Here is a 26,416-nt window from a genome sequence, read left to right on the forward strand (position 1 = left end):
TGTCCACCCACCACTGGAATCAGGGCTAATTTTCTATCCACAACTTGACCCCTACACATTTCTGATACCAGCAGTCAAATGGATTGATGCATACGCCTCCACCCCATCCTGGTTGATACCATCCCCTGCTATTCACAACTTTGCACCCTCTGCTGTAGAATTCTTCATAAACTCTATGTCCCTTGCCATCACATGCATCCATTTCATTCCGCTGCTCCTCTTTTGTTCCCCACCACCACTGGAACCCCAAAACCCCTGCAAATCAAAAACATCATCGGCATTCATGCATTAAATAAGGCTCTCAAGATTCATCCTATCCACACAGAAAGGGCCTTCATACTAGCCTGGCACATTCTCCCCACCTTTGATGCCCCCACCACTACCATCATTACAAGAACGCTGGCATTCTCTTATACACACCATTTGCCTACTCCCAGGCTGTCTGTACTGTGCACAGTTCATGGTTCACCTCACCCCTCGCATTACCTAGCTACATGTTACATGCACAAATTCCATTTTAAGGCATCTGCTTGCAGGAGTGACCTCACCACTACCTTTGTATATATTTCTTGTGGGTGAGCCAGGTGAGGTTCGAGCCGGCTCAGGCAAGTGGTTGGATAGAATGTGACTCGATTTTCAAGCCACAGCAGACACAAGCTCAGCCCCACCTTACTGTTCACCCACTCAAAGGAAAATTCCTAAACGAAATCTTGCCTGGCTGGTGATAGGCAGTATCTTCTGACATTCTGTCCTGCACCCAGAATAGAGTATTTCTCCAATCTTTGCATCCTGTAAGCCATCGAGGCGATTTCGACAAACAGAGCAGTGTGTCTGGAGAATTATCCTTTCAACATGTCTTATTGTTTGTTATACGCTGAAGGCTAAATGGTAACATGAACAGGCGAAGTGTGATGTTTGAGAACTTGATGGACATTGAATGCCTGAAATCACGCTAAGACCTCACGTTGTGCTCATTATTTTGTCTTCTTCCAAGAAAATTAAACTGTTAGTTTATTTCTAATATATCCGTTGGTTTGAAAAATGCAAATAAAGGGCCTGCTTTTCAAAGAAAATTGTAACTTCACATATCTTCAGTTCATGCACAATAAAAAGTTGTAGTCTTGTGTTAAACAATTACTACACCCAGGTGTCCTTATCTTACAGTTTTGATTTTGTTATTGTGTCATGAAAGTTCAATTACAATGCGTAGAGGACATTTTCTCAGGATATTTCTTTGTCTTTAATGTAATTGTAGACATTTAGGATGGGCAAACAAAGGTATGATCATACTGTCTTTGATGAAGATAAGAATGCATACAGTTTATCAGATTCTTTTTTTAATATGATCTGAAAACTTTTCAAGTGCCTGGAATAAAACGGAGTATTAGTATAGGTCTTTATATCTGCACATTAAAATGTAAATTGTATGTGATAGAGCTGAGAAAATGTGTGGTCAAGTGTCTCCAGCTCTTTTGTGCAATGTGATTGTGGGCACATATTTAAGCTCACAGCCTGCAAAAATTCAATTTCAATACACCATTAAATAACTCCAATAAAGCAGAACACAGTAGGTGTGGGGGTGGGGTGAAAAGATGGCAGGTAAATATCTTTTTGCCTCCCTCGGCTCATATCTGGCTCTTTGTGGCAAGCTAGACTCCTTTTTGGCCATAGCCTCTGATATGACTCTAACCAGGATTTCCCGGGACCCTCCACCTCGTTCCCATGAAACAAAATGTCCTCCTCATAAATGCCAGTACAAGAGACACATGCAGCATTCTCTACACTCACTGCAATGATGTCCTCTTTATGTGATATTGTGTATGTTTGTTTGGAACCAATGAAATACATCATCAGGGCAGATGCACCTCCGTGTCAACTGCGCACTGATGTCCGCAAATATCATCAGGCATCTCCGCCAGTGAGAATCAACCTCACAGGAGTTTGCCAGTAGTAAACATGGCGTGGTAGAATGTAACACATACTTACATCTCAGTCTGTAACAAAAAGAGATGTCCACGCTTGGGGAACAGCACGCAACCAGACGTCATGGCATAGCCTGAGGCAGAGCAATGAGGTGGAACGGTTGAGGGTAATGTGTGATCTGTCCATGATCACGCCAAGTCAGATCCCTTCTTCTCAGATCTAGTACCAAAGAGTGGGAAGCACTGCAAGGCAACAGGGACCTCACCTCAGAAAGCATTATGCGTGCATTAATTTATACCCTGGATTATTTTTTATTGGAATGAAGGAGATTGAAGCACGTTTGCTTATTGTCATGGTTGCAATTATTCATATGTGTCTGTCAACATACCGTGCATGTTTAGTGTGAACATTGACATGGACGCATGTGAAGTGTGCAGTGAACTCCACCTAACAAAAAATATGCCATGTTGCTTAGTAACTTGCTTCTAAATAGATATGCCCCCTCACCCCCTGCTGCAGCCAAACACAAGCTATAAATAGAGCCTGGCAAGTCGCCTTACACAATGAAACAATACTGCAGCACTGGCCGAGCCTAGTTCTGCATTGAAAGTGCTTTTAATTCATACAGTTTACATGTTCACATGGAATTAATTCTAAGCTCGTAATTCCCCTGCTTCCAGTCAAATACACAGCCATAAATATTCATAACTGGTGTATCATACCTCCCTGACCTCATGAGACTGCTCTGTGTCTCGCAAAGAGGTACAGCCGTGCGCTTTACTGTGACAAGCGCGTGTAGCCATAAAGGAAAGCATGGTGTGGGGATAATATCTCTCTCTCTCTCTCTTCTCCCCCCCCCAACCATAAAGCAAAGCAGGGTGTCAGAATAATAACAGGTGATTTCTTTCACATTACTCTCTCACTCTCACTCTCACTCTCTCTCACTGTGAAGAAGTGCTTGTAACCATAAAGGAAAGCATGGTGTGGGGATAATATCTCTCTCTCTCTCTCTTCTCCCCCCCCCCAACCATCAAGCAAAGCAGGGTGTCAGAATAATAACAGGTGATTTCTTTCACATTACTCTCTCACTCTCTCTCACTGTGAAGAAGTCCTTGTAACCATGGGGAAAAGCATGGCGTGGGGAAAATGATGGATGATGTCTTTCACATTCGACACACACTACTACTATAAATGCTTTTTTCTTCCTTTTTTTATTCAGCATTGGAACTAAAAAAATAGTTTGTTTTTGCCTAAAATGCATTATTCTCTGAGCATGCCATCTGACATACATATTTGTTCACAACAAGACAAAATGCATGGGTTGTTGCACAAACTACACATGTCCAGCTCTATGCTAATCAACTGTTGGTGTTCCACAAGGATCTGTCTTGGGTCCACTCCTCTTTAACCTCTACACCTCTGCTCTTGGGGTACTCATCTCCTCCTTTGGTTTCTTGTATCAACTCTTTGCGGACAAAAGCCACATCTTCTTCTCTTTTCTTGTACTCTCCTCTGATCTCGCTATCCAAATTTCAAACTGTCACTTTACTATAAATTCTTGGATGACTTTGCCAAAACCTTACCAAAACAGAGGCGCTCTTTTTCCCTGTCAAAGCTGTCTCTCATCTCTTCCTCTGCCTATCCAGTTACAACCTGACACTCTCCCCTACTCTTATTCAGCTAGAAATATTGGTGTCACATCTATGACCCTTCTCACACCTTCCCGACTTTCATCTCCAAAACTGGAACAGCAGCTCACCTCAACATCCCAAATATTAGGAAAATCAGGCATCTTCTTCCCTTCAACACCGCCAAGTATCTCTTGTGTTCTCTACGCTGCTCTATTGTTCTAGCATCCTCTTTGATCTCCCCGACTATGCTTCCTGTCCTCTCGACAAGATCATCAACTTCACTTCCAGAACTCATTTTGAACTTCCTCACTTCACACCTACTTCCTCGTACTGTCACCAGGCTGGGTGGCTGATGATGCAAAACCGGGCCAGATTAAAATTTCTTCTCCTGGATCACAAATCTATCACTGCATCTATGTTCCTCTATACAACTCTACAAGCCTTCTTGTAATCTACACTCTGCCTTCTTAACTACCCTTGTGGCTCCTCGCCCTCCCTGTGCGTACTCTTGCTTCCGCTCTTTCTCTCTTTTCTTGCTCCACGTGCATGGAATTCTCTTCCCACTGACATCTGAGAAACAGACCACAAGGATTTGTTCAAAATCAAACTGAAAGCATACCTCCTCGCCTCCAAGTTACGCTGTTAACCTACCTCTCATCTGCCTGAAAGCTAAAATGTTTTCCTCACCTCTAATCTGCCTCTGTCCTCACTTCCTCTGCCTCCACTCTAGCACTTTATCCGTCATTGTCATATCCCGAGCGCAGCTGGCTGTACCGTCTACCTGCACTTAAACATTTCCAGAGTTAATTGTCCTTAATCTATGTATGTCCAGCTATGTATTGTCCCCAGTGACTCTTCCATTTAATCCCCTCCAGAACCTGGTCAGAATGCCTCGCAAACTCACCCCGTTGTAAGAAGCTCACTGCTTCCTATCAAATCTGATTTCTTATCTATTGTACGTTCTTTTGTGATCAAAAGAGCTGTGCTCCTTCTGTATCCTTCTCCTTCTGGAAGTCGTGCCCAATAGTCCCTCTGAGAAAAGTTGCATTTAAAAGTGTACCCAATTGCATTTAGAAGTTGTGCTCAATAGCCTCTCTGAGAAAGTTGCATTTAGAAGTGTGCCCAATAGTCTCTCTGAGAAAGTTGCATTTAGAAGTGTGCCCAATAGTCTCTCTGAGAAAAGTTGCATTTAGAAGTGTGCCCAATAGTCTCTCTGAGAAAAGTTGCATTTAGAAGTGTGCCCAATAGTCTCTCTGAGAAAAGTTGCATTTAGAAGTTGTGCCCAATAGCCTCTCTGAGAAAAGTTACATTTAGAAGTTGCCCAATTACATTTAGAAGTGTACCCAATGCCTGAAATGAATAAAAATTGCATAGAACGGACCTGATCGCATAGAATTGCGTGACGTACATAATATGCTTTGGAATGCAGGGAACATTTGAAAGGGCATATATCATACCACACCCCACGCTTACTCTCTTCTTTACACCACCACTCAACTAGAACACAGAGATACTATGACACCATTCGGTATAACTGTTCTCATATCAACATCTCCCACTCACTCACCATCACTCTAAGTAAACATTGCTGGCTTCACACCCCCCCCAGCCAGGCGTTCTCCTCAGGCCTAACGTAGCCACACTCGGTCTGGATAAATCCTGCCAGAGCGAACACGTACTCCTGATCTCTCAACCACCACACCTACCACTAAGAAGCAGCTACCACACGAATTCCGCACCAGCTGCACACATACCTGGTGCGCACACGCACCTTTGAACTCTCTCTACTCTCTCTACTGACCCAAACTTCGGTTCCCAAGGGCGTTCAACCTACCAGCGCCTTCAGACCATACCAATGGTATATAAGGCGCTATATAAATGCAAAATAACATAACATAACATATTAATAAATAATAATAAAAAAAAATATATATATATACATATACAATGCATGAGCTGTGACTGGCCCACAAGTGTATACAACAAGAGCATATTTACAGAGCTCATCAAATAAAATATATGCATTGTGATCACCACGCACACCTTGAAAAAACCCATGTTGGGTCGAAACATGTGTTGGCTGAGAGTATTAATAAATCACCAATAAATAAAAAAAGGACAAGACGGCTTGTTTTCTTTGTGAAATCTGTATACAATCATACAAAGAGACATTACTTCAAAGAACCAGCACCCGATGGTGATAACAGTTCTTTAACCCTAATTCACTCTATCCCTTGCCAAGACAGAAGAGCACTGTCTTATAAGAACACCCTTACCAGCAGCAGGTTCTACTTACTTTCATAAGATCAGATCAGTGATCTGCAAATTCTAGTACTCTACACACCCTTCTTTTATATTGTAAGGTTCATATTGGGACAGAACCATTGTGCAATCATTTTCTCTCTATAAAACTGTGTTCAAGACAGACAAACTCAGAGTCTTTCTGTGCTAATTGAACATCTGTCGCATGGGAAATTCTCCCAGCCGGCAGTAAAAAAAAAGGCTTTTTGCCTTTTGCACAATTGCATATCTCTGTCCATGAATCTGTTGGTTTTGTCCATGATCATAAATCTGGCTTCAGAGCTGCCAGAAACACGGAAACTGCTCTCCTGAACATCCATGAAGACCTGCTCTCCAACCTTGATTCCAACACCCTCTGTGACTCATCCTACCTGATCTCTCCTCTGCCTTCGACTCGGTCAACCATGCCATCCTGCACAACCATCTCCGTGATAACCTGGGGATCACCGGTCAGGCCCTGGCGTGGCTGACTTCTTTTCTCTCTGATCGACACTGCCAGGTTCAACTTGGTTCCTTCCTCTCCTCTATCTCTACCTGTGGTGTTCCCCAGGGGTCTAATCTCTCTCCCTGTCTGTTAAACCAATACCTGGCACTTCTCGCCCACTGCATTGCCACGCTCTGCCTCAACTTCCAGTGCTATGCGGATGACACTCGGCTCATTTTCAGGCTACCCTCAGCCACCTCTTCTCCCTCTCTCATCCCCTACTGTCTGTCCGCCATCCAGGAGTGGTGTGCTGCCAATGATCTCTGCCTTAATGCTAGAAAGACGGAGATTCTCCTCATATGCACACCCACACCCCCCTTCCCTGTCACTCTGTGGCTGGCCTCTCTTGGCCCTCCTGCTGCTTCCACCTGTGAGTCTAAAAACCTCAGGGTCATCTTCAACTCCACACTCTCCTTCTCTCCTCACATCTCAGTTTTCTCTAAGATGTCACACTACAAGCTGCACCTCCTTAGAGGTATTCTACCTTTCCTCTCCTTCCCCCAGAAGCTCACTGTCTCCAGAGCTCTGGTTCTCTCTCTAGGCTGGATTACTGCAACAGCCTCTTTCTAAATCTGCCTGCTTCTACTCTCTGCCCTCTGAAACCCATCCAGAACAGGACTGCACGACTTGTCTTTTGCCTCAAGTCCAGGGATCATATCTCTACATGACTGAAATCTCTGCACTGGCTCCCAGTGGCTGCAAGGATTAAGTTCAAAACCCTCTGCATTGTCCACAAGGCCTTCTGGGGCTTGGAGCCTCAATACCTTCAACTCTCTCTTCCTAAATATCTTCCTTCTCGAGCTCTTCGCTCATCCGTCTCCAACTCCCTCAGGGTCAGTTGCTTCTCCAAGCAACGAGTTGGTGGTATTTCTCTCTCTTCGGCTGTGGCCTCCCTCTGGAGCAGCCTCCATGTCCCCTTGAAACTTGAGGAGAACCATCTCCGGTTCCGAAAGCACCTCAAAACCTTTCTCTTTGCTTCTGCCTTTTCTCCTTCTCTCCCTTGCTGATTTCCTGGCTGATTTGCACTGATTGCCTGGCCACCCTCTGATCCCGGGCCCAGGTCCCCTCCCCCGCCAGTCGCACACCTGCACTGCCTTCCTGGCAATCCCCGCACTTGGGGACAGTTTTATTTCTCTATATCCCTACAGGCCCATTACCAGCACTTGACACCTGATGCCTGCACTTACCCTTCACCCCTGCACTTGCCACCTGCTGGCTGTACTTTACTCATGGTTATTTATTCCATTATTCCATGTACTGCACTGTCCCTGGCCCCCTACCCCCCGCACTTTCCTCCTTTCCATGCACTTGCGCGATCTGAATGACACCTAGCCTAGTAGGATTGTTGTCCGTCTTCCCCCCGTTTCCCTCTCCCTTGCTCGTTGTGCCTTGAAACACTTGTGTATAGGTGCGTTATAAATGCCCTATCATAACATATCATATCATATCATATCATGAAAGGCTTGCATTGAGCTATGAATGAGAAGGGACCTCTTCAACATATGGCTGTCACAAAGCGATGCTTTAAATCTTTTACAGATTAAACCGACAAGGTCTTCACTAATGCAGCACTGCAGGGCACAGAGATCTTTAGTAGAGCCGAGATGAATGGCAAGAGGTAAGGCTGGTGATGTCCCTTTTCCCCATGCCTTGCTGGGCAGCACAGCAGATTTTGGGTAAAGTATTAACAGAACAAAACCTAAAGGGGAAGATTGCATGTGTAAATAGAAAATGCAACAGGACTTGGGTTCACAGAAAAATAAATATACCTCGTTTTCAGGTTCCAATGAGACCAATGGACACACATTAAACTCCAAGTGTGGTCAATCTAGGGATACCTGAAGCAAGGGCCACATTTAAGAATGTGTTTCAAACTCCAAGATGGGGTAAACCTGAGATGATTAACTTCCATTATAAGTGAATGATAGAAGAAGGTCATAAAGTCATGTGCACATTTTGTGTGGGGTTTTATTTGTGATCATAAGATATGTTATTAATGTTAGATGTATACCATAATGACTCTATATTATGGAGAAAGGGAACTGTAGCTTGGAGTCAAACAGTTGTGATTTAGAGAATGGACAGCGTTTTGTGATCCTGGCCTAAGGTTGGTGGGCTTTCAATATAGAAATGAACAGAGACCAATTTAAAACATGTAACTATTTGTGTTTGTTGTGTTTTGTCATGTGTCAGCGACGGATGACTCGTGCCTATTAATGTGTGCATTCTGTGATGCGTCATAATGTATTTAACCTAAAGAAAGCGATTTTTTCTTTTTAAGTCAAGAGATTTCATTTTATTTTTAAACAAAGAAATGCGGTTTTGTTCGTGATTGGTGTAGAATGAAAACAGGGCCACACTTTTGACCAGTGAAGACAGTTTTAAATATATAATCTGGGCAATCGCTCAGTTTTGTATTTTAATAAACTTAAGATACAGATAAGAGTTTTGAAAGAGATAGTGGGCCTCATTATGACCCAGGCGGTAAGGGATTACCAGTGCCGGTAAGGGCACTGGTGCTGGTAATCCCTTACTGCCCAATTACGAGGTCCCTTTGCGGGTCCCTACCATAAAGGCTGGTTTCACCAGCCGTTAAGGAAGGGACCCGCAAAGGGACCTTGGAGGTAATTACGGTACCGCAATTTGCGGTACCGTAATTACCGCCTTTCCCATTCCCATTGAGCCCTATGGGGCAAAAATGGGAATAGGGAAGGACCAATGGTGAATGGGGAATTACTGCCCCTCCAACCTTGGAATGGGGCGGCAATTCCGCCATTCACCATGGCGGATTCCGGTGTCAACCATGGTACTAATGGCGCAATTGGTTAACACCTGGGTCGTAATGACCCCCAGTGTTTTCTCTGTGCTGAAATTCAGTTGTATTGCAAACGTGTATAGCATTCAAAGATAACATTCCTTTGCTGTGCTGGCAAGCTTCAAAGAAAGGAAAGATTTAGGCAGTAGTGTGTGAAGACCAGATAACTGCAGCTTTCAGCAGAAGAGAAGACGGGAGGGTGCAGAAAAAGAGCAGTTAGTCAAAGCACTGTATGTTGAGATTCCCATATTGTTGCAGTAATATCAATTTAGGGGGAATCGAATTTGATTGGAAAGGTTGTGTTAGAGACAGTTGAAATAATATGTGGAAAGAGTGGTGGCATATTTTTAGTGTTTAAATAACCAGCAGGATTATGTGATGAGTCATGCACACCGACACATGCTGACACAAAAGGAGAAGTTGTTTTAATGTATGAAAAACATAGATAATGTAATGCACCTTGAATCAAGGGGCTAGATTTTTCATCAAAAATAGGCTTTTAAGATTTGTAAATTTTATTTTTTAGGATGAACCAATTTTTATATAGTTTTGGATTAACATTGTCAGTAGAAAAAAGTATTAGAAATGTTGTGATTTTATATTTAGAACAACATTATTTTTAATACAGAACTTTAAGAGCAAGGGGTTCGGTATCACTTTCATTCAAATAGTATTTCAGAGCCAGGACTCATTGAACCAACTTAAAAAAAAAAAGATTTTTAATGAGATATATCAGTCAGAATGGTGTTTCTTTGATTAGGGGATATCATGTTTAGATTAAGAGAGCAACACAGGTTGCAGTAACTTGAGAATGGATGATTTCTTAAAGAAGAAAAGGATTTCATTTGTTGTTATATAGAATGTTGAGATGGCCTCTCTGGGGGGCCTTTGATTGATATGTAGGGGATTGTGGGGTATATGGCCCCTGTTTTCTGATTTGGTGGGGATCTATATTTTTGAATATTTATGTTTTGGACAACATTTATGTATGATTAACCATATTTTGAGTACACATTTTTACACTAGAATGCGCCCCCTTCATTACACATATATGGATCAGATTGGCCCCATTAGATAATTTTTAAAATTACACAAGCCACTTCCCATTTTAAGGTTTTATTAGCAATTTGGGATTTATGCGGCTACGCCAGATACTTTTTTAGGACCTAATCATAGACTTTATATTAGCACAAATCAGTGGCCCACCATATTGATCCCATTTACCTTTATTAGTAATTTTAAAAAAGGCATATACTATATGTGTGCACAGGGTAGTCACACAAATAATAAGGGAGAAGGGCATGTTGAGCAATGGATGGAAACCATTGTCTCACTGTAATCGTATTTCTGGTGCTTTTATCTGCTTAGATTCACATGCCAACGTAGTCCAACATCTAGTGGAAGTCACAGAGTATTACAAGATTTGTTTTTTAAACTCGAAAATGGACATCGACAGGTCGTGTTTAGTAATACTATCCCTAGTGTGATGTGTACTGTACCCATGGACCTTCACGCATTGAGGTCCGTCAGATTGCTTGTTTCTGACTTGAGGTTGCATGAAGTGTAGCATGAGTACAGATGTGATAAAGCAGAAACAGTGAAAACATCCATGCACCTTCTACTCCAGTAGGGGAGGAAGGGTGGGCGCATGTGAATCTAAGCAGATAAAAGCACCAGAAATACAATTATGGTGAATAATGAATCCCTTCTGGAGCATGTGGATCTGCTTCAATCACATGTTCTGTAGTATCTGGAGAAGGAGAAGGGGGAGGGAATTAGAAGGTACAGTGGCAACACAATGTTTTAGGACTGCTTGTTCCACCTGTAAATCTGCTTCAGGGTATGTGTCAATGCAATAATGCTGTGTGAGCATATGGATGGAACTCCAGGTAGCAGCTTTGCAAATGGCATCTAGAGGGACGTTTGCAATGAAAGCTAGGGTAGCTCCTGTACCTCTGGTTTCTTGTAGGGAATAGCAGCGCTGTATGCACTTGACTATCCATCTGGAGATGGTGTTTTATTGATATGTGATCGACCTCTCTACCAGGCGCTATGGAAACAAAGAGTTGGCCCATTTCCCATAGTGGTTTAGCTTTGTTCACATAGTACAAGACCACCCTCCATACATCAACCTTATGGAGGCTTCTTTCTGCTGAGTTTGATGGATTTTGAAACAAGTTCTATGACTTGGTTTACATGTAACTTTGAAATGAACTTAGGTGAATACCTAGGATGTGTTCGGGTAAAACAACCTTTTCCTTGTGTATAATGAAAAAGGGGTCTTGTTTGGACATATCCTGTAGCTCACTGACTCATTCTATGGAGATGATGGCTACTAGGAATGCAGTCTTGTAAGTAAGATGTTTTAGGCTGGCCTTGTGCATAGGCTCAAAGGGTGGACCCATGAGCTTGGTGTAACCAACATTGAGATCCCAACCCGAAGGGGGGTTGGAAATTGGGGGTATAGCCTCTTTACCCCTTGCATGAATGCCTTAATAACAGGGTCTTTCCATCAGGACACCTTGTTCTGTGAAGTGGGGTAAGCCGACAGGGCAGCCAGATGCACCTTCATGGAATTAAATAATATGCCTGATTCTATTAGGTAAAGCATGTAGTGTAGAATGTTAGCTGGTGAACATTCTATTGGGTTTAGTGATTGTGATGTGCACCGTATCACACATATGTTCCACTTATTAAATTAGCAGTGCCTCGTGTTGGGTTTTCATGCCTCTTTATGGATATCCATACACCTATATGGAAGATTTAAGTGGCTGCACTCTAGGACTTCTGGAGCCAAGCTGCCAAGTTCATTGACCGTGGGCTCCTTTGTGTTGTGTCAACATGTTGTATGGGCATGGGAGCTTGATTGGGGCACATATCACCAATTTGAGCAGATGTGGAAACCAAGACTGACTCACCCACATAGGAGCAACCAGGATCAGAGTTATTTGTTCCTGGTGCATCATTTGTACTATTTTTCTCAGGAGTAGTGTTGGGGGAAAAGTGTAAGCAAATTTCCCTGACCAGTTCATCCGCAGAGCGTTCCCCTTGGATCCTGATTTTGGAAACCTGGACGCAAAGTCTGGGTATTGTGCATTTCAGTTTGTGGCGAACAGGTCTAGTGGGGGTTGACTCCATAGTGAGACTATTCTGTCTAGGATATCTCTGTTGAGTTTCCACTCGTGTTCTTCTGGTAGAGGGTGTCTGCTTAGAGTGTCTGCCCACTTCCATATTTTTTGGGATAGCTTAGACAGACTTTGAGAGTGTGTGCCTTCTTGCTTGTTTAGTTAGAATATGGTTGTGGTGCTGTTTGTGAGGACCTGCACTGTTTGACCCTTGAGATGTTGGTAAAAGGTCTGAACAGCCTTGAGGACTGCCAAGAGTTCTAGGAAGTTTATATGTCTTTGGGCAGTAGTGTGTGTCCACTGGCCATGGACTGTGTGGTGGCGGAAGTGGGCCCCCCATCTGGCGAGTGAGGCGTCTGTAGTTACAATTGCTTGTGCTGGTGGAGTGCAAAAAGGCTTTCCTTTTGACAGGTTGTCCTTGGACGACCAGTGAAGAGCGTGAACCAGGGTTAGTGAAACAACCACTAGATCGTTCCACTGTCCGCTACATGCAACTGATGTGTTAGAAAGTCACTGATTGGCTGCAATAATCCACCCATCGCCTTTGCTGCTTCAAACTGTTCAGAGTACTCACTCCAAGGAATAATCAGCAACCAGTCCCATATATACCTGCTTATGAAAGTGATTTTATCGTACGATTGTTGCATTATTTTTATAGCTCACAGGTGCCAATATAGTGGTGGGTGTAGGGGTGTCTATTGATCCCTATAGACCCAAAGCTGCTGTAAGAATGCCTATACCCACATCTCCCAAAACACCATTCCCAGGGCTGCCAGTGTCAATGATGAATATGCCCATACCCATTCCCTCTGCTGTTTACAATCTGCCTTCTAGCTTCAAGTTCAATCTCCATGCTGTAGAGTTCTTCAACTGATGTATGTTTCAGAGTAGTGTCTTTGATGTGTACTGCCCCATGCATAAAATGAAAGAAACACCAGATCCAGCAGGTCCTACAAGTTCCTGCTCAAACTAAAACCTAATCCTGACACAAGCTGGTGGTGAACAAATGAAAGCTTGTGTCAAAACATTGCAGTTCCTGGGTCCATTCCCGGCTGTCGATGGTCTTGCGGTAGGAAAACTACTGGCTGTCAATGGTCTTGTGGTGAGAAATGAATTGGTTGTGTTGGCCCTGCTGGATGACTTCTACTGGACCAATGGTGGAATTGTTTGCATACGAATCCTAAGAGATGCGTTTGATGAGCCTTTTAATATTGGCCATGCTCCACTCTCAGGCAACCTATGGCAGACTTTCTTGGGAGATATTGTTCTAGTCTGGGAAAGACTATTCCGTGTAGGTCACTTATGAGGTGTTTCCCTTTAATGTTCCTCTATATCTGCCTTGCTGACATGTGGAATCCTACAGGATCCTCGTTGTCAAGGCTACTTTGAACCACTATTTCCGTACAGCAGATGTCATTATCTCAGCAAATGTCCTTGTGTAGTATCAAAACCTCACACAGATTATGTTAAAATAATATGAAAACACATTGTATTGGAGTCAAATTTGAGGACATATTTTAGGTGGTTACCAAGAGAGTTTAGTATAGTAAAAGTATCAAACAGTGAAATGTACAGTAAAGCAGATTTCATAGATGTCATTGACAGGCAGATGTTTTGTCCATTTCAATTTTTCTATGTCCATCGTCTATGCAGGACCTTTGCTTCTTACTTTAAAAAGGTCCAATACATTAAGTTAATCTGGTTAAGTAAGCCCTCACCACCTGCTTTCCAACCCTCTCGCTTCCATTTCTAAGCCACATGATCTGCACTATTCTTGAGGCCCTTGTCGAACAAGGCAGACGACAGGGGATTATTATCAAATTGAGCTATGACATGAAGAGGAGGAGGATCAGAGCTACTTACAAGGCTGTGTATGATCTGGAACAAGCATTGCATTGTAAAGATACAGCAGTTTTCTCTATGGTAAGGGTGGGGATTGTAAATGAGCACATGCCCGCTTTGGCTTCACCTCTACATTCTGCCTGCAGGGAGACTCATTTTGGAATCCGCTACTTGGGCAGGGACAATGTTTGGACTGAGGGTTTATGGGAAGCCCAAGCTAAATTGAGGTAATAGTTTCAGAAGATGCCGGCGGGTGCTACAAGGCTGGCTCTTTTTAATGTGGGGGAAAACTCTGCCTAAAAGTTGGCAAAGACCCCAGGATTACACATGTGATTCCTAGAGATATGATCAGTGCAGGCCAGTTAATGTGATGTCCATGATGCATGGCATGCTACCTATGAGCAGGTTCCAATCTGTGTGGAAAGGTGGGGCTATCTGCCTTATCCATAGGAAAGGAGAACGGGGAACTGCCCCCCTATCTCACCCATGGATACAACAACTAAGACCTATGGAAATGCGACCCTGCAATACATTCATTTGAATATCAAATTTTCTATGTCAAGCTTCATGCCAGATTCCCTCCGCATCTAAGTGCAGTACTGATAGTTGTGTGCAATAGTCAATCTAATTGTACTCCCATTTGTCGACCTTGAAAGGATGAAATGCTGAGTAAGCCTTGTCAGTCTTGATCCATGTCAGAGATAAGTGCTTACCCCATGATCTATCCGCCCTGGCAAACTGCAAGACTAGATACATAAATCAAATGGTGGGTCCCCATTTCAGGTGCAGTTTAGGGTGGATGACAGCACTATTGCTCAGAGCTTCTGCCTCACTCTTTCTAATGAAGTACTTAATTCCCAACATGGGAAGTATTTCTGCGGTAGTTACCGACTTCTAATTCACATTCTACCTGGTTCAGAGAGACCTACTGTGGTGTACTTTGACACGAGAGGGAATGGAGAGATGGCTCGTGGATGGTGTGTGACCTTTCCATAGTGAGTGTGTGCTTTGGTCCATAGGGAGAAGCCTCCTACCACTTGGATGTTAATCAGAACTTGAGAAAGAGCTGAATTCTGACACATTCCATTTTTAACCTGTCCACCAATGCAAGTATTTATCTGGTGTTTTATAATGTTCTACTGGTATACAGGATACTCGGTGGCGCATAGGATGGAAAGGAGCGGGAGAAATGATCTGGACCTGGCAGGGGCTTGTAATGGCGTCCATATATTATTGTATTGTATTGCATTTAAATAGCGCACCAAGCCCTGAGGCAACTGGGCATATTTCTTCGTACATATGGCAGAGCACATTTAAAGTTAGAGGTATAGTAAATCACATAATTTACACGCAAGGAAAAAGTCAATTTAAATCACACAGAGTACAAAGTATATACAGTATGGACAGTTGGAGGAGTGAGTATTCACAGAAGAACTGGCGTGAGGGGATTGGCATTGAGGTAATTTAATTTTAATTTTCATTCAGCATGAGCCAGGATTTGCCCTCATTGCGGAATTTGTGGGTGGATGGTTCTAGCCTGATGTTAGGTGGTAGTGCATTCCAGGTTTTGGCAGCGTGGACTGGGAAGTTTTTATCCCCTGCTTTTTGCAGTTTGTACCTTGGAATGATGAGGTAGTTGGAGTGGGAGGATCTGGTTTGTCTTAGTGAGGAGTGGAGTTTGAATTTGTTGCAAAGGTATTTGGGTGCCTGATTATGTATACATTTGTGTATGAGGGAGAAAGTCTTGAATTTGATTCTTTTGTTGATTGAGAGCAGGTGAACGCTGCGTCTCATCTCAGAAATGTGCAGTTTTCTGGGGAAGTTGGTGGCTGCTCTTAGTGCATTGTTTTGGTAGATCTGTATTTTGTTTAGGTTGTGCTGGCTAGTGCCTAGGTAAAGTGCATTGCAGTAGTCTAGCTTGGTTAGTACAAGTGCCCTGGCAAGGGTGATGAAATTTTCAGTCGTCAGGAAAGGTCTGCATGCATTGATGTATTGCGAGATGGTGTAATCAGTGTACATACCTAGTATTTTGATGTTTTTAGAGACTTTGATATTATTATCGTCAATGTTAAAAGTGTTAAAACTGTTGTCCAATTCAGTCTGGCTTGGGTTCCCACTAGGAGAAGCTCAGTCTTGTCGTCATTGAGGCAGAACCCGTGTTGTGCCATCCACGCTTGGATGATAAGGTAAATGTTGTTGAGTCGTTGAGAGTCTGTGTCGTAGTTGCCTGTGAAGTGTATGAGAATTTGTGTGTCATCAGCGTAATTGGTTTATGAGATGCCCAGGTAGTCAAGTTTGTCAAAAAGAGGTTTTGTGAATATGTTGTATAGTATAGGGGAGATACAGGAGCCTTGAGGGGCCCCGCATGTGACCGTCTCTGGTGGGGCCGATGCTGTAGGTGCAAACACTCTGGTTGTTCTGTGGTTCAGAAATGACTAGATCCAGGAGGTGGAGTCATTGGAGAAGTGGGCAGCTGAAGTGAGATGGTTACAGAGGATTTTGTGGTTGACCAAGTCAAACGTCACTGATATATCTAGTAAGAGAAGGATGGCAAGGTTGCCTGAGTCCTTGATATTCTCAATTTGGGTTACTAGATCTATCAGGGCTGTTTCGGTGCCATGTCTGGGTCGGAATTCGGATTGGCTAGTCCTAGGAGGTTCTTGCTTTTCCGGTGGTGCTGGATCTGCAGGTAGGCTGCTCTAGCAATGATTTTCAGGAGGAAAGGTACAGTGGTGATGGGTCTGTAGTTGGAAGGGTTATTAGGATCAAGGGATGGTTTCTTGAGGAGTGGCATAACCCATGCATCCTTGGGGTTCATAGGGATGGTATTGGTCTTGAAGGAGGCGTTGATTATGGAAGTGATGAACGGAGCGATCTCCTTAGCTGTTTATTTTATGATAGGTGCAGGGCAGATGTCGCCCATGCATTTGGAGAGTTTTAGGCTTAGTATTATTTCTTCTACTTCTTTGACACTGAGTGGGGTGAATTTGAATAAGTCTTGTTTGGCAGGGAGTGGTGTGCTTATTGTGGGTGCCGGGGGGTTTGTTTGATAGATTTGCTTTTTTGGTTTCAATTTTCCTTTGTAGGGGCTCAATTTTGTCTGACAACACAGGTAGTTGGGGAGGTGTGGGTGATTTTAATTCTCTAAGAATATTGAACAATTCTTTGGTTTTTGCTATGAAGTTTTCTTTATTTGTAGCTGATGGGAGGTTTTTCCAGCTAGCTTCAGCGGCTCTTTTTTTTCTGCGCAGTTTTCAGTTGTGGGGTGAACCAGGTATTTAGGTGGGCATTGGGTTTGGCTTTGCAGAGCTTTTGGGTGCTATTTTGTTAATGGCATTAAGGAGGGTGGTATTATAAAAGTTGACCAGATGAGTGGGGTCCTCATTGGGCTCATGGGCAATGTCCGCCTGCAGGAGCAGTTGTAGAAGTGGGAGTAGGTTGAGGGCTGTTATGTTATGTGTATTTCTTGCTAATCTTGGGGGGGGGCTAGGATTTTCTCCTGGTTGGGGTTGGTTCTAGGAATGGAGAAGAGAATGGCATGATGGTCGGTGGGTGATTCGACGTGATAGAAGTATTGCAGTTGCAATCAGCGATCCAGTCTAGTTGACGCCCTTTGGAGTGCGTAGATTGTGCAAGTCGTTGGGTGAAGCCTAGATTGTTTATGCTGTTGCGGATCTCAATTTCGTTCTTGTCTCTGATGTCATGAAGGCCAAGGTTAAAGACTCTGAGGAGGAGGGTTTGTGTGGTAGGTTTGGCCTTATTGGTTAGCAGAAGAGATAAATCTTCTTTGAAGGAGGTGAGTGGGCCAGGGGGTCTATAGATCAAGTGGGCTGTGATGGTTTGTGTGGGTGATAGGGGCAGTTCGAATGACAGGTGTTTGGCGGATAGGAGTGTTTGGCTTGGGATCTGTCTGATGCAGATGGCAGATTTAGCAATGATAGCGACACCACCGCCTTTGCAGGAGGTTCTATCTTGCCTAATAATTGTGTACTGGTCTGGGATGGTCAGAGATAGGAGGGGACCTGAGGGGGGGTGGAGCCACATCTCCGTGATGGCTAGGAGGTTTAGGTCATTAGATGTTATGAGGTCATTGATATCTAGTGCATGGGCTGTTAGTGACCTAGCCTTGATGAGACATCCTCTCAGAGTGGGAGCAGGATTAGTCTGTGATGACTGTAGGTTGGTGTTTTTAGTTGGCGTACTAGGGAAGGGGTCTAGCTTATTTGCAGTACTGGGCTTATTCAGGTCTGCTTTGTGGAGATTCGTTGCTGTGAGATTGGGTGTAGATTTGAGAAATTGTTAGTAAATCTATAACCTAGTCTGGCGTTTCTTGTGTAGGTAGGGCATGGCATGTTGGGAGTGGGTTTTTGCGTGAATGTGTTTATCCATTGTTCAGGTGTGAGGCTATACTATGTCAGAAGGTGTTAGTTCTAGCTTTTGTAATGGTTAGTTTGATGGCTGGTATGGAGACAATGGCTTTGATGCAGGTTGGGTGAGGCAAAGTAGTGGCCATAGTTAAGGTAAGGTTGCCTTCTGTTCCCTTCGATGGGCAGCTGTCTTTGGCATATTCCTTTAGGGGGCTATTGTAGGCATGGTTGTCCCTAATATTTTGGGAGCATTCACCTACACTTAGGAAGGGTGATAGAGCGTAGGTCAGTAGGCAGAGTAGAAACCTGACAGTGTTGGTAGGCTGTAGGGCCATAGATAGGTAGTTGAGGGTGTCTGGGCAGCAGGTAAAAGAACATTCTTGCGCATCTGGGTTGATTGTGTTCTAGGAACTAGGGAGCACAGGTTTTACACACTGGGATAAGAGTATCAGGAGTTCAGTTTAAATGGGGCAACCTCAAATGAGGGATGGGTTCACAGCCGAGATTGGAGGGGGCAGTTGATTAGTACAGGCTGTTAGGGAACCCTCAGAAATGGCTAGGTGTACATACATTTAGGCATCCATGTGGTGGAACATACGAAATAGAAAACGAAATTGCATATGAAATGGCATACAATAGGCACGCAGTTGGCAGGTAACAGCAGGCGTACAATAGCCGTAGAGGCAAAAGCTATGCATTTAGTGCTAACAAGTGGCTAGTAAGTGGAGGCATTTCAGTGCAGTTAATAGTGGTGGTTATGGGAGTGCAATAGGCGGGCATATGTTCCGGTGAGACCGGCAATGAGGGGGCGCAAGGTGGTCAGATGTCCACAGTGAGCGGTTGCTGTGAACAGGAGCAGTGTTTGAAGTGTGAGGTTTAGATAGTTCCACTATGTAGAGGCGAGCACTATGCAATGGCAAGATCCTTAATTAGATTTGAGTTGGGTACTACGCGGCTGCTACTAATGGTATAATGAGTCATCACAATCTGTTAATTGATACCTGTCAGCATGCGTGACAGATATCAGCCATTTGGATGTCCAGACAATGATTTACTTCGAGGAAAGATAGTTCAGTAGTATCTCGGCGGTGTTGTGTGGTATCCAGGCCGGGCCAATTGATGCAGTTCAGTCGAGGCAGGTGGGGGTAGAGTGCCGTGAGAGCAGTGTCATGCGCCGTGCTGCCGGTGCGGACAGGTACAGACAGGAAGGGCCTTGGTCTTGATGGGCCTTTGGCGAGGTGGGCCGGCTTCCGCCTCCGGTTCGCCTTGTGGCCTAAGGGCTCGTTGCGTGGATGGAATGCCCCAGTGGGCAGGATGGCAGGCATCAGTTGGCTGGATGGCAGGCAGTATAGATCAGGTCTGCGGTACACAGTGAGCACAGATGGAAGTCTAGCTGCCAGCTGCCACTGCAGCATGCAGACTTCGTTAGCAGACGGTAAAGTGGCTGCTCGAGGTAGCAGGGCCCCAGCCCTGGGGAAGAGTGAACTACAGGTGCAGACAGGAAGGGCCTTGGTCTTGGTGGGCCTTAGGCGAGGTAGGCCGGTTTCCACCTCCGGTTCGCCTTGTGGCCTAAGGGCTTGTTGCGTGGATGATTGCTAGGCAACCAGAGTAAATAAGAAGGATGACAAATACCATTGCTTTTTAAAATCTTCGATAGTGCAATTATGCTAACTAGAAATGAGACTGCATCATCAAGGCCACTGGCTACTTTTTATTGTACTGTACTGAAAAATGAAAAAGAAAATGTAAAAACTAGCACGGAAGAGAGCTAAAACAAAGGCGCTAGAAAACAGGAAGAGACATATCCATCCAAATACGATGGCAATCGAGGGGGGCACCACATATTTAACTGATTGGTCACTGCTCAAGCTGGGAGCTGGCATTCCAAAGGATGCTCTTGCACATGCGATTGACACTGCTGGGCTGAATGCGGTCTCGAAGCACCTACCAATAGGGGTCGGTCTATGGAGGAACACATGTGCAAGGGGCTACCGAGGTCAAGTAAAGGAGACTTCAGCTGGTGTCTTTACACTCCTGAAAGTTTAATTGAATTGAATTGCTTGTTTATTTGTATAGCGCCTATACACAATGTGTTCCAAAGCGCTTCAAGGAGGGAGGGAACATGGGAGAATACAATTAAATTCTTCAATTCCTTGAAACAGATCAGAATGTGAAAAATGACTATCAAATCATTACAGATAGTAAAGTGCATGGAAGAATAAGGAAGAGTTGGGGGGAGGGGACACCACTAGCAGTAACATTACTATGCCTGAGGACAATTGTTGCAGCGCAAGAGTGACAAGAGGATGGGAGGAGGTGAGGTTAGGGGGAGAGGAATAGAAAGGTTGAGATGAACAAACAAGCGACTATCCATTTAGGTCAATGACTGTTAAAGATAGTGAAAGGGTGGGAGTGGGAGGAAAGGAACAAGAGGGGAAAAGGGGGATGGACAAGCTGCTTTCAGTGGTCACAGGGACTGATGATAAGAGTAAGTGCTGAAAAGAGGTTTAAAGATGGAAGGGGGGTGGCAAGAAGTCTGCAAAGACAGGCGGCTACGAATTACTATGCCTAACAGCAATTGGGGTAGTGCCGGAAATGACAGAAGGAGGGAAAGAAGGGAAGGAGAGGAGGATAGGGTGAGGGGGAGGAACAGGGCAAAAAGCAAGAAAGGGGAGAGAGGGGGGCAGAGGATCATCTAGGTGGGCAAGCAATATAGCATTCTGTATCTGGCTTCCTGGAGATGGGGTTGCTTCTCTTTTAGGATTCCCTACAGACCTTGGCGAAGGCCGACTACAGAAGTCTGAGGAATGTGTATTGGTACCAGGGTAAACGAGACCTGCATACGAGAGGGGGTAGGCACCAAAGTTACGCAGTTACTGGAGTGGAAATCCTGGGTCTCTAGGAAACCTTGGACAAGATAACCCAAATCCCCTCTGAGTTGCTGTACCTGACGATGACTTTGCATTGAATCCAGGTAGCCATGCTTACTGCCCATTGGAGTATGGGGACAGGAGGAGGACAGCAAAGTGCTAAAGCCTTGAAATAGGGATGTGTTTGTTGTTCTTCAGTTTGTTGTACCCCAATCTCCAAATAAGAGGACTCAGGCCTGCCTTGGAGCAATCATGGGTCAAGGTGGGAAAGGATCCTGTGGCATTATTTTTTTCGATGGATTCTCTTACATCACAGGGCACTGTGCAGTTCATCTTTAGTCAGTTTTGGGTTTATAGATAGGCTTATGTAGAAGCAAGCTCGCAAAGGAAGCGTTTCACTCTCTGTCACGTCATCATTCATTTTAGGGTGGTGCTTAAAGTCCACGGGTAATCATTTTAATAAGAATGTATGAATGAAGAACAGTTTATCTTGTAGGTGTTTAAGAGTGATTATATAACCTTTCCATGACTTTGTGCATTGGAAGATATATTAAATTGCAATAAAAGAAAGCAAGGATTTTGTATTTTTCTCTATATGCTTATCAACAGTGCATACAGAACACAGCTGCTTGGTGATTAACACGAGTTAAATGATTTACTGCAATGACTCCCATATTAGAACGATTTCAACAGTTGTCGAATTGAATATAGCATTTAGGTTAAGCAATATGGTTTGCTTAATGAGGCTGCACCATCACGTCGCTGGTCGCACCACCTGATGCGTTAGACGCTGTCCGCCCCCTCCTCCCAGTCACCCGGTACAGCAGTAACTCTTCTCTGTTCCCCTCTGTATCCCCTCCCCCCGCTGTATATCTGTTCTGTAGTTACCATTGAAAAGCGCTCTGTTATGCATCTGTAATTTTGTACACCTCTGTAACGCGCTTCGTTATGTATCTGTATCAGTGTATACCTCTGTAAAGGGCTCCATTGCTTCTCGAAGCCAGGTCGCGCTCAGTAAACACCCTAATAATAATAATAATAGTATTACTCTGCGACAGGCCACACTTGCTGAAACTCGCATATCCGGAACAGATTCCCTTGTTGCAATACCGCATGGCAAGGCATCCAGAACTTTAGACAACCTTGGCTGTGGCAACTGAATGCCTTAGCTGCTGAAACGGAGACTTGCACGTTCAGGGCCAGGATCTCACATGGTGGCTCAATTAATTACCAGCATGACTGCCAGCACAATCTCCTCCAACTGCATGGCGATTGCCTTCGCAGGCAGTTCTAGACAAGTTAATGCTGCATGACTCATTCATATACACTTGTCGTCCCTCTTTGTAAATGAAGGCATTCTAATTTAAAAGTTCTCCCTCTCTCGCTTTATGTCACTCTCGTGGCCCTTTAAGACTTATTTTACGCACCAATGTGTAACAATGCCTTTGGTTGCAGTAACAGTGCAAGGGAGCACATGCAAAGGCGATGCACACGTTCACAATCGCATCATAAAAAAATCAAATACATGTGCGCAGACACTGATGGTATTGCAAATGAACCAATACGGTTCGCACTCTGGGACCGATTCATAACTTGGTGCAGTGAACGTGCTAAAGAGCATGATTCACTGCGCCAAATGAGGACGCCCAGGCTCCACCAGTATTCTCAAGTGGACCTGGGCGTCCTCTCAGTGCACGACAGTGGGCCTTCAGGATTGCGTCTGTTTTAGTTATAACGAGCGCAATCCTGAAATCGTGGCAGCATTTATATAAAATACCGACATATTTGTTATTTTACAAAAATGCTGCTGAGAAGACAGGTGTATATGAACACTTTCCTAGGCATCAAACTAAGAAGCTTCAACATTGAAGCTGCTTATTTTGGTGTATAGGAAAGTTTTCATATACACCCGTGTAAATGAAAGTGTTCATTCATTTACACCAAATCATGTAGCTTCAACGTTGCAGGGTGCAACGTTGAAGCTGCTTACTTTGGTGTATAGGAAAGTGTTCATATACACCCGTGTAAATGAAAGTCTTCATACATTTACACCAAATCAAGCAGGATGCAACGTTGAAGCTGCTTGCTTTGGTGTATACAAACACTTTCATATACACCAAACAAGGCTTCTTGTGGCACTCCTCCAGTATAAGGGCACCAAAATGGTACTGTATATGTCCCCTTCTAAAAAGACAGGTAACGAATGTGGCGGTTGCTAGGTTGGTTTCCAACCCATCCTAGCAACCGCCACATGTATGCCGAAAATGGCGCATTCCTACCAACTTCAGAAGAATGCACCACCTTCAGAATAGGTCTTAAGTACGTAAAAGGATGTTAACCATTTTACCAACCTTTTCGGTACTTAAAGCCAGGTTGAGAATTGCCTGCTGAGTTTGTGCCCAAAGTGTATTTACCCCCATACTGGCCATCCTTCAGAGAATGCTAGAGCACTGTTGCTTTTTGGAATTTCGGTGGGTTGCTCAGCTGATCAATGGTCAATTCCATCGTTTGATGCGCGTTTCAGTCTGGGGCCAATCAATGCTCTCCCAGGTGATTAACCAAATACTGCAGATGTTGTTTTTATTCATGACAAACACAACATTTCACTTGACTTTAGTCTATATGGGTGATCATGTGAAGAGTAAACTCCATAGTTTCATCGACAGTTTCCAACCCCTTACCCCAAAGTAGCTGAGCTTCACAGGGAGCGAAGCACACACATATTCTTGCACAGGGCCCTGACGTGTATGCGATTCCACGCAGCAAACAACTGAAATATGTACAGATCAAAGAAAACAGTGCTGAAGGCCATTGGGAACGTTATGCTCAAGACGTACCTGAGGATCGTTGCTCGTTTTACGCAGACTCACATGGCCAGGCTCTATCTGATGTCCCGGGGATCCTTGCAAAAGATAGCCATTAACTGTAACCAAGAAAGCAGAAGAGCACCTTAGTATATGCAGTGATAGGTGGCAAAATATACATTCTTACATTGCTACAATGCAGAACGAGGAAATAAATGGGAGCACAATGCACAAAAAACGAGCCCACAGCATGAGCTACCCAAGAACCAGAGCTGGAGAAGATATCCCCTCCTTCACCTTTTCATCAAATATACGTTTAAAAATAATAAAGCAATGACAGTCTAATGACTAGAAATGTCTTTTGTGGCACCACAAGGATGACATATGTTTGCAATTAGTTAAATTCGGAAAATACCATGTACGTTTAGACCAAATAGTAACACAGTGCAAGTTATGTCTATATTTCCGTTTATTAGGATTTGAAATGTATTTACAATGAGCTTTAGTCAACATTTCTCAAGAACACCGGATAATGAACTCAGCACGGATAATAGTTGTTACAGATTTTACTGGGCAGCTCTTGAACATCAGAGTAACTGCCATCGACACATTTATTTTAGAACAACTGGTGCGAATTAGGCAAGATGAAAAGATGGCTTGGTAGTGCTCGTAGGAAATGCATAAATGGTCGGGCTGGACTAAAACTCTAAAAACTGTAACGCACTAAAAGTTTCCAGGCCCATTCTATACTGGACAATGTGGATTTTATTAGTACACAGTATGGGTTGGGGCACTAGAATATGGGTACCAGCTTGTGGATGGGTTCAAGAGAAACAGTGCCCTTCCGTCCCAAACTGGACTGGTGCACTACCAAGAAGAAGAGCCCTGACCACAGGCGCTGAGTGAATGAGAAGTTCTAAACAACTGGCAAACTCCAGTCATTCAGCACTAACATGTTTTCATTCTGTAGCCAACACGTGTTTCAACCCTGGTGGGTCTTTGTCAAGGCCAAGGTAAAAATAACAAATAAAGAGTTATTTTGTAAAAACAAATCACAACATCCGAATTGTGCGTCCCAGATGGAAGAGACACAACTGCCAACCGTAAAAATGCCAATATAAAGACATATCACATGATACATACATACAAGAGAACATAGCATAGCAAGTATATTTCATAATGCCATTATTGGTCAAGACTTCAAACCCAGTATTGAAATCATAATGATATAACGCTGACGGAGACTCATGGTGAAAGGGGTGGGGGGAAGAGAAAAGAAAAAAAGACAATTTGTTTTTGATGATACCAAATCTTACCAAAAGGTCTGTTCATTAGTGGTAGCTCAATTGAAGATTGGCTGCAAGCAATTTCTGAGATTATTAGGAATATGCAACATTCTCATTATGCGGGTAATTCATGGCGCATGCGCCAAAACTCATTTTGACGCACTGCGTATTCATGGATTTAAACATCTATGACCAGCTGTGGTGCAACGACCCTGCAGCAGCGCCAGTTACGCCCCCAAACCTGCCCTGTGCGCCAAAAACATCAGCAAAAATCCCCTACATGGCGCAAAGGCCAGAGGACCAGGATACAGCCCCCTAACAATGCAATCGCGCTAAAAACGCCACTGAGCCCTCAAGCGACAACCGAATGACATGTAAAAACTACTCACCCACCCCTACGAATATGCGTACCCGCTCGCGACAGCCCAATCGCGTGTAAAACTCTCTGCGCACCCCTCGGAATACGTGTATCCCGCTCGAACCAGGCCAATCGTGTGTAAAACTCCCCGTGCAACCCTCGGAATAAGTGTACCCCGCTCGCGCCAAGCCAATCGCATGTAAAACTCCCTGCGCACCCCTCAGAATATGCGTACCCCACTCATGCCAGGCCAATCGCGTGTAAAACTCTCTGCACACCCCTCGGAATAAGCGCACCTGGCTCAGGCCAGGCCAATCATGTGTAAAATTCCACACGCACCCCTCGGAAAACGCGTAACCGCTCACTCCAGGCAAATAGCATGGAAAAGGTCCCCCCTGTTGTGTGGGCTGGCTGCGGGGTATGGCCGGTTGTAGGGGTGTCCCCTGTGTTGTGGGCTGCCTGTGGGGCATGGTCAGGGTGGATGGGCTGCCTGCATGGCATGGTCAGGGTGGATGGTCTGCCTGCGGGGCACAGGGAGGGTGGATGGGATGCCTGTAGGGCATGGGGAGGGTGGATGGTCTGTCTGTGGGGCATGTCCAGGGGTGATGGG

The 26,416-nt window shown here is 44.3% G+C and overlaps 1 protein-coding gene across 2 annotated transcripts in view; it reads right to left on the reverse strand.

Annotated features, from left to right (window-relative positions):
* The window catches only part of GAS7 (growth arrest specific 7), a 1,527,668-nt gene that overhangs the window by 495,833 nt on the left and 1,005,419 nt on the right, over positions 1-26,416 (reverse strand). For both annotated transcript variants that reach the window (XM_069654478.1, XM_069654479.1), the window contains exon 4: positions 24,196-24,281. In XM_069654478.1, coding sequence (XP_069510579.1) covers positions 24,196-24,281 — 86 coding nt within the window. The remainder of the gene's footprint in view (positions 1-24,195; positions 24,282-26,416) is intronic.

Source organism: Ambystoma mexicanum, chromosome 3q (assembly GCF_040938575.1).
Source record: "Ambystoma mexicanum isolate Mex_15411 chromosome 3q, UKY_AmexF1_1, whole genome shotgun sequence".
In the NCBI taxonomy this organism is placed as follows: domain Eukaryota; kingdom Metazoa; phylum Chordata; class Amphibia; order Caudata; family Ambystomatidae; genus Ambystoma; species Ambystoma mexicanum.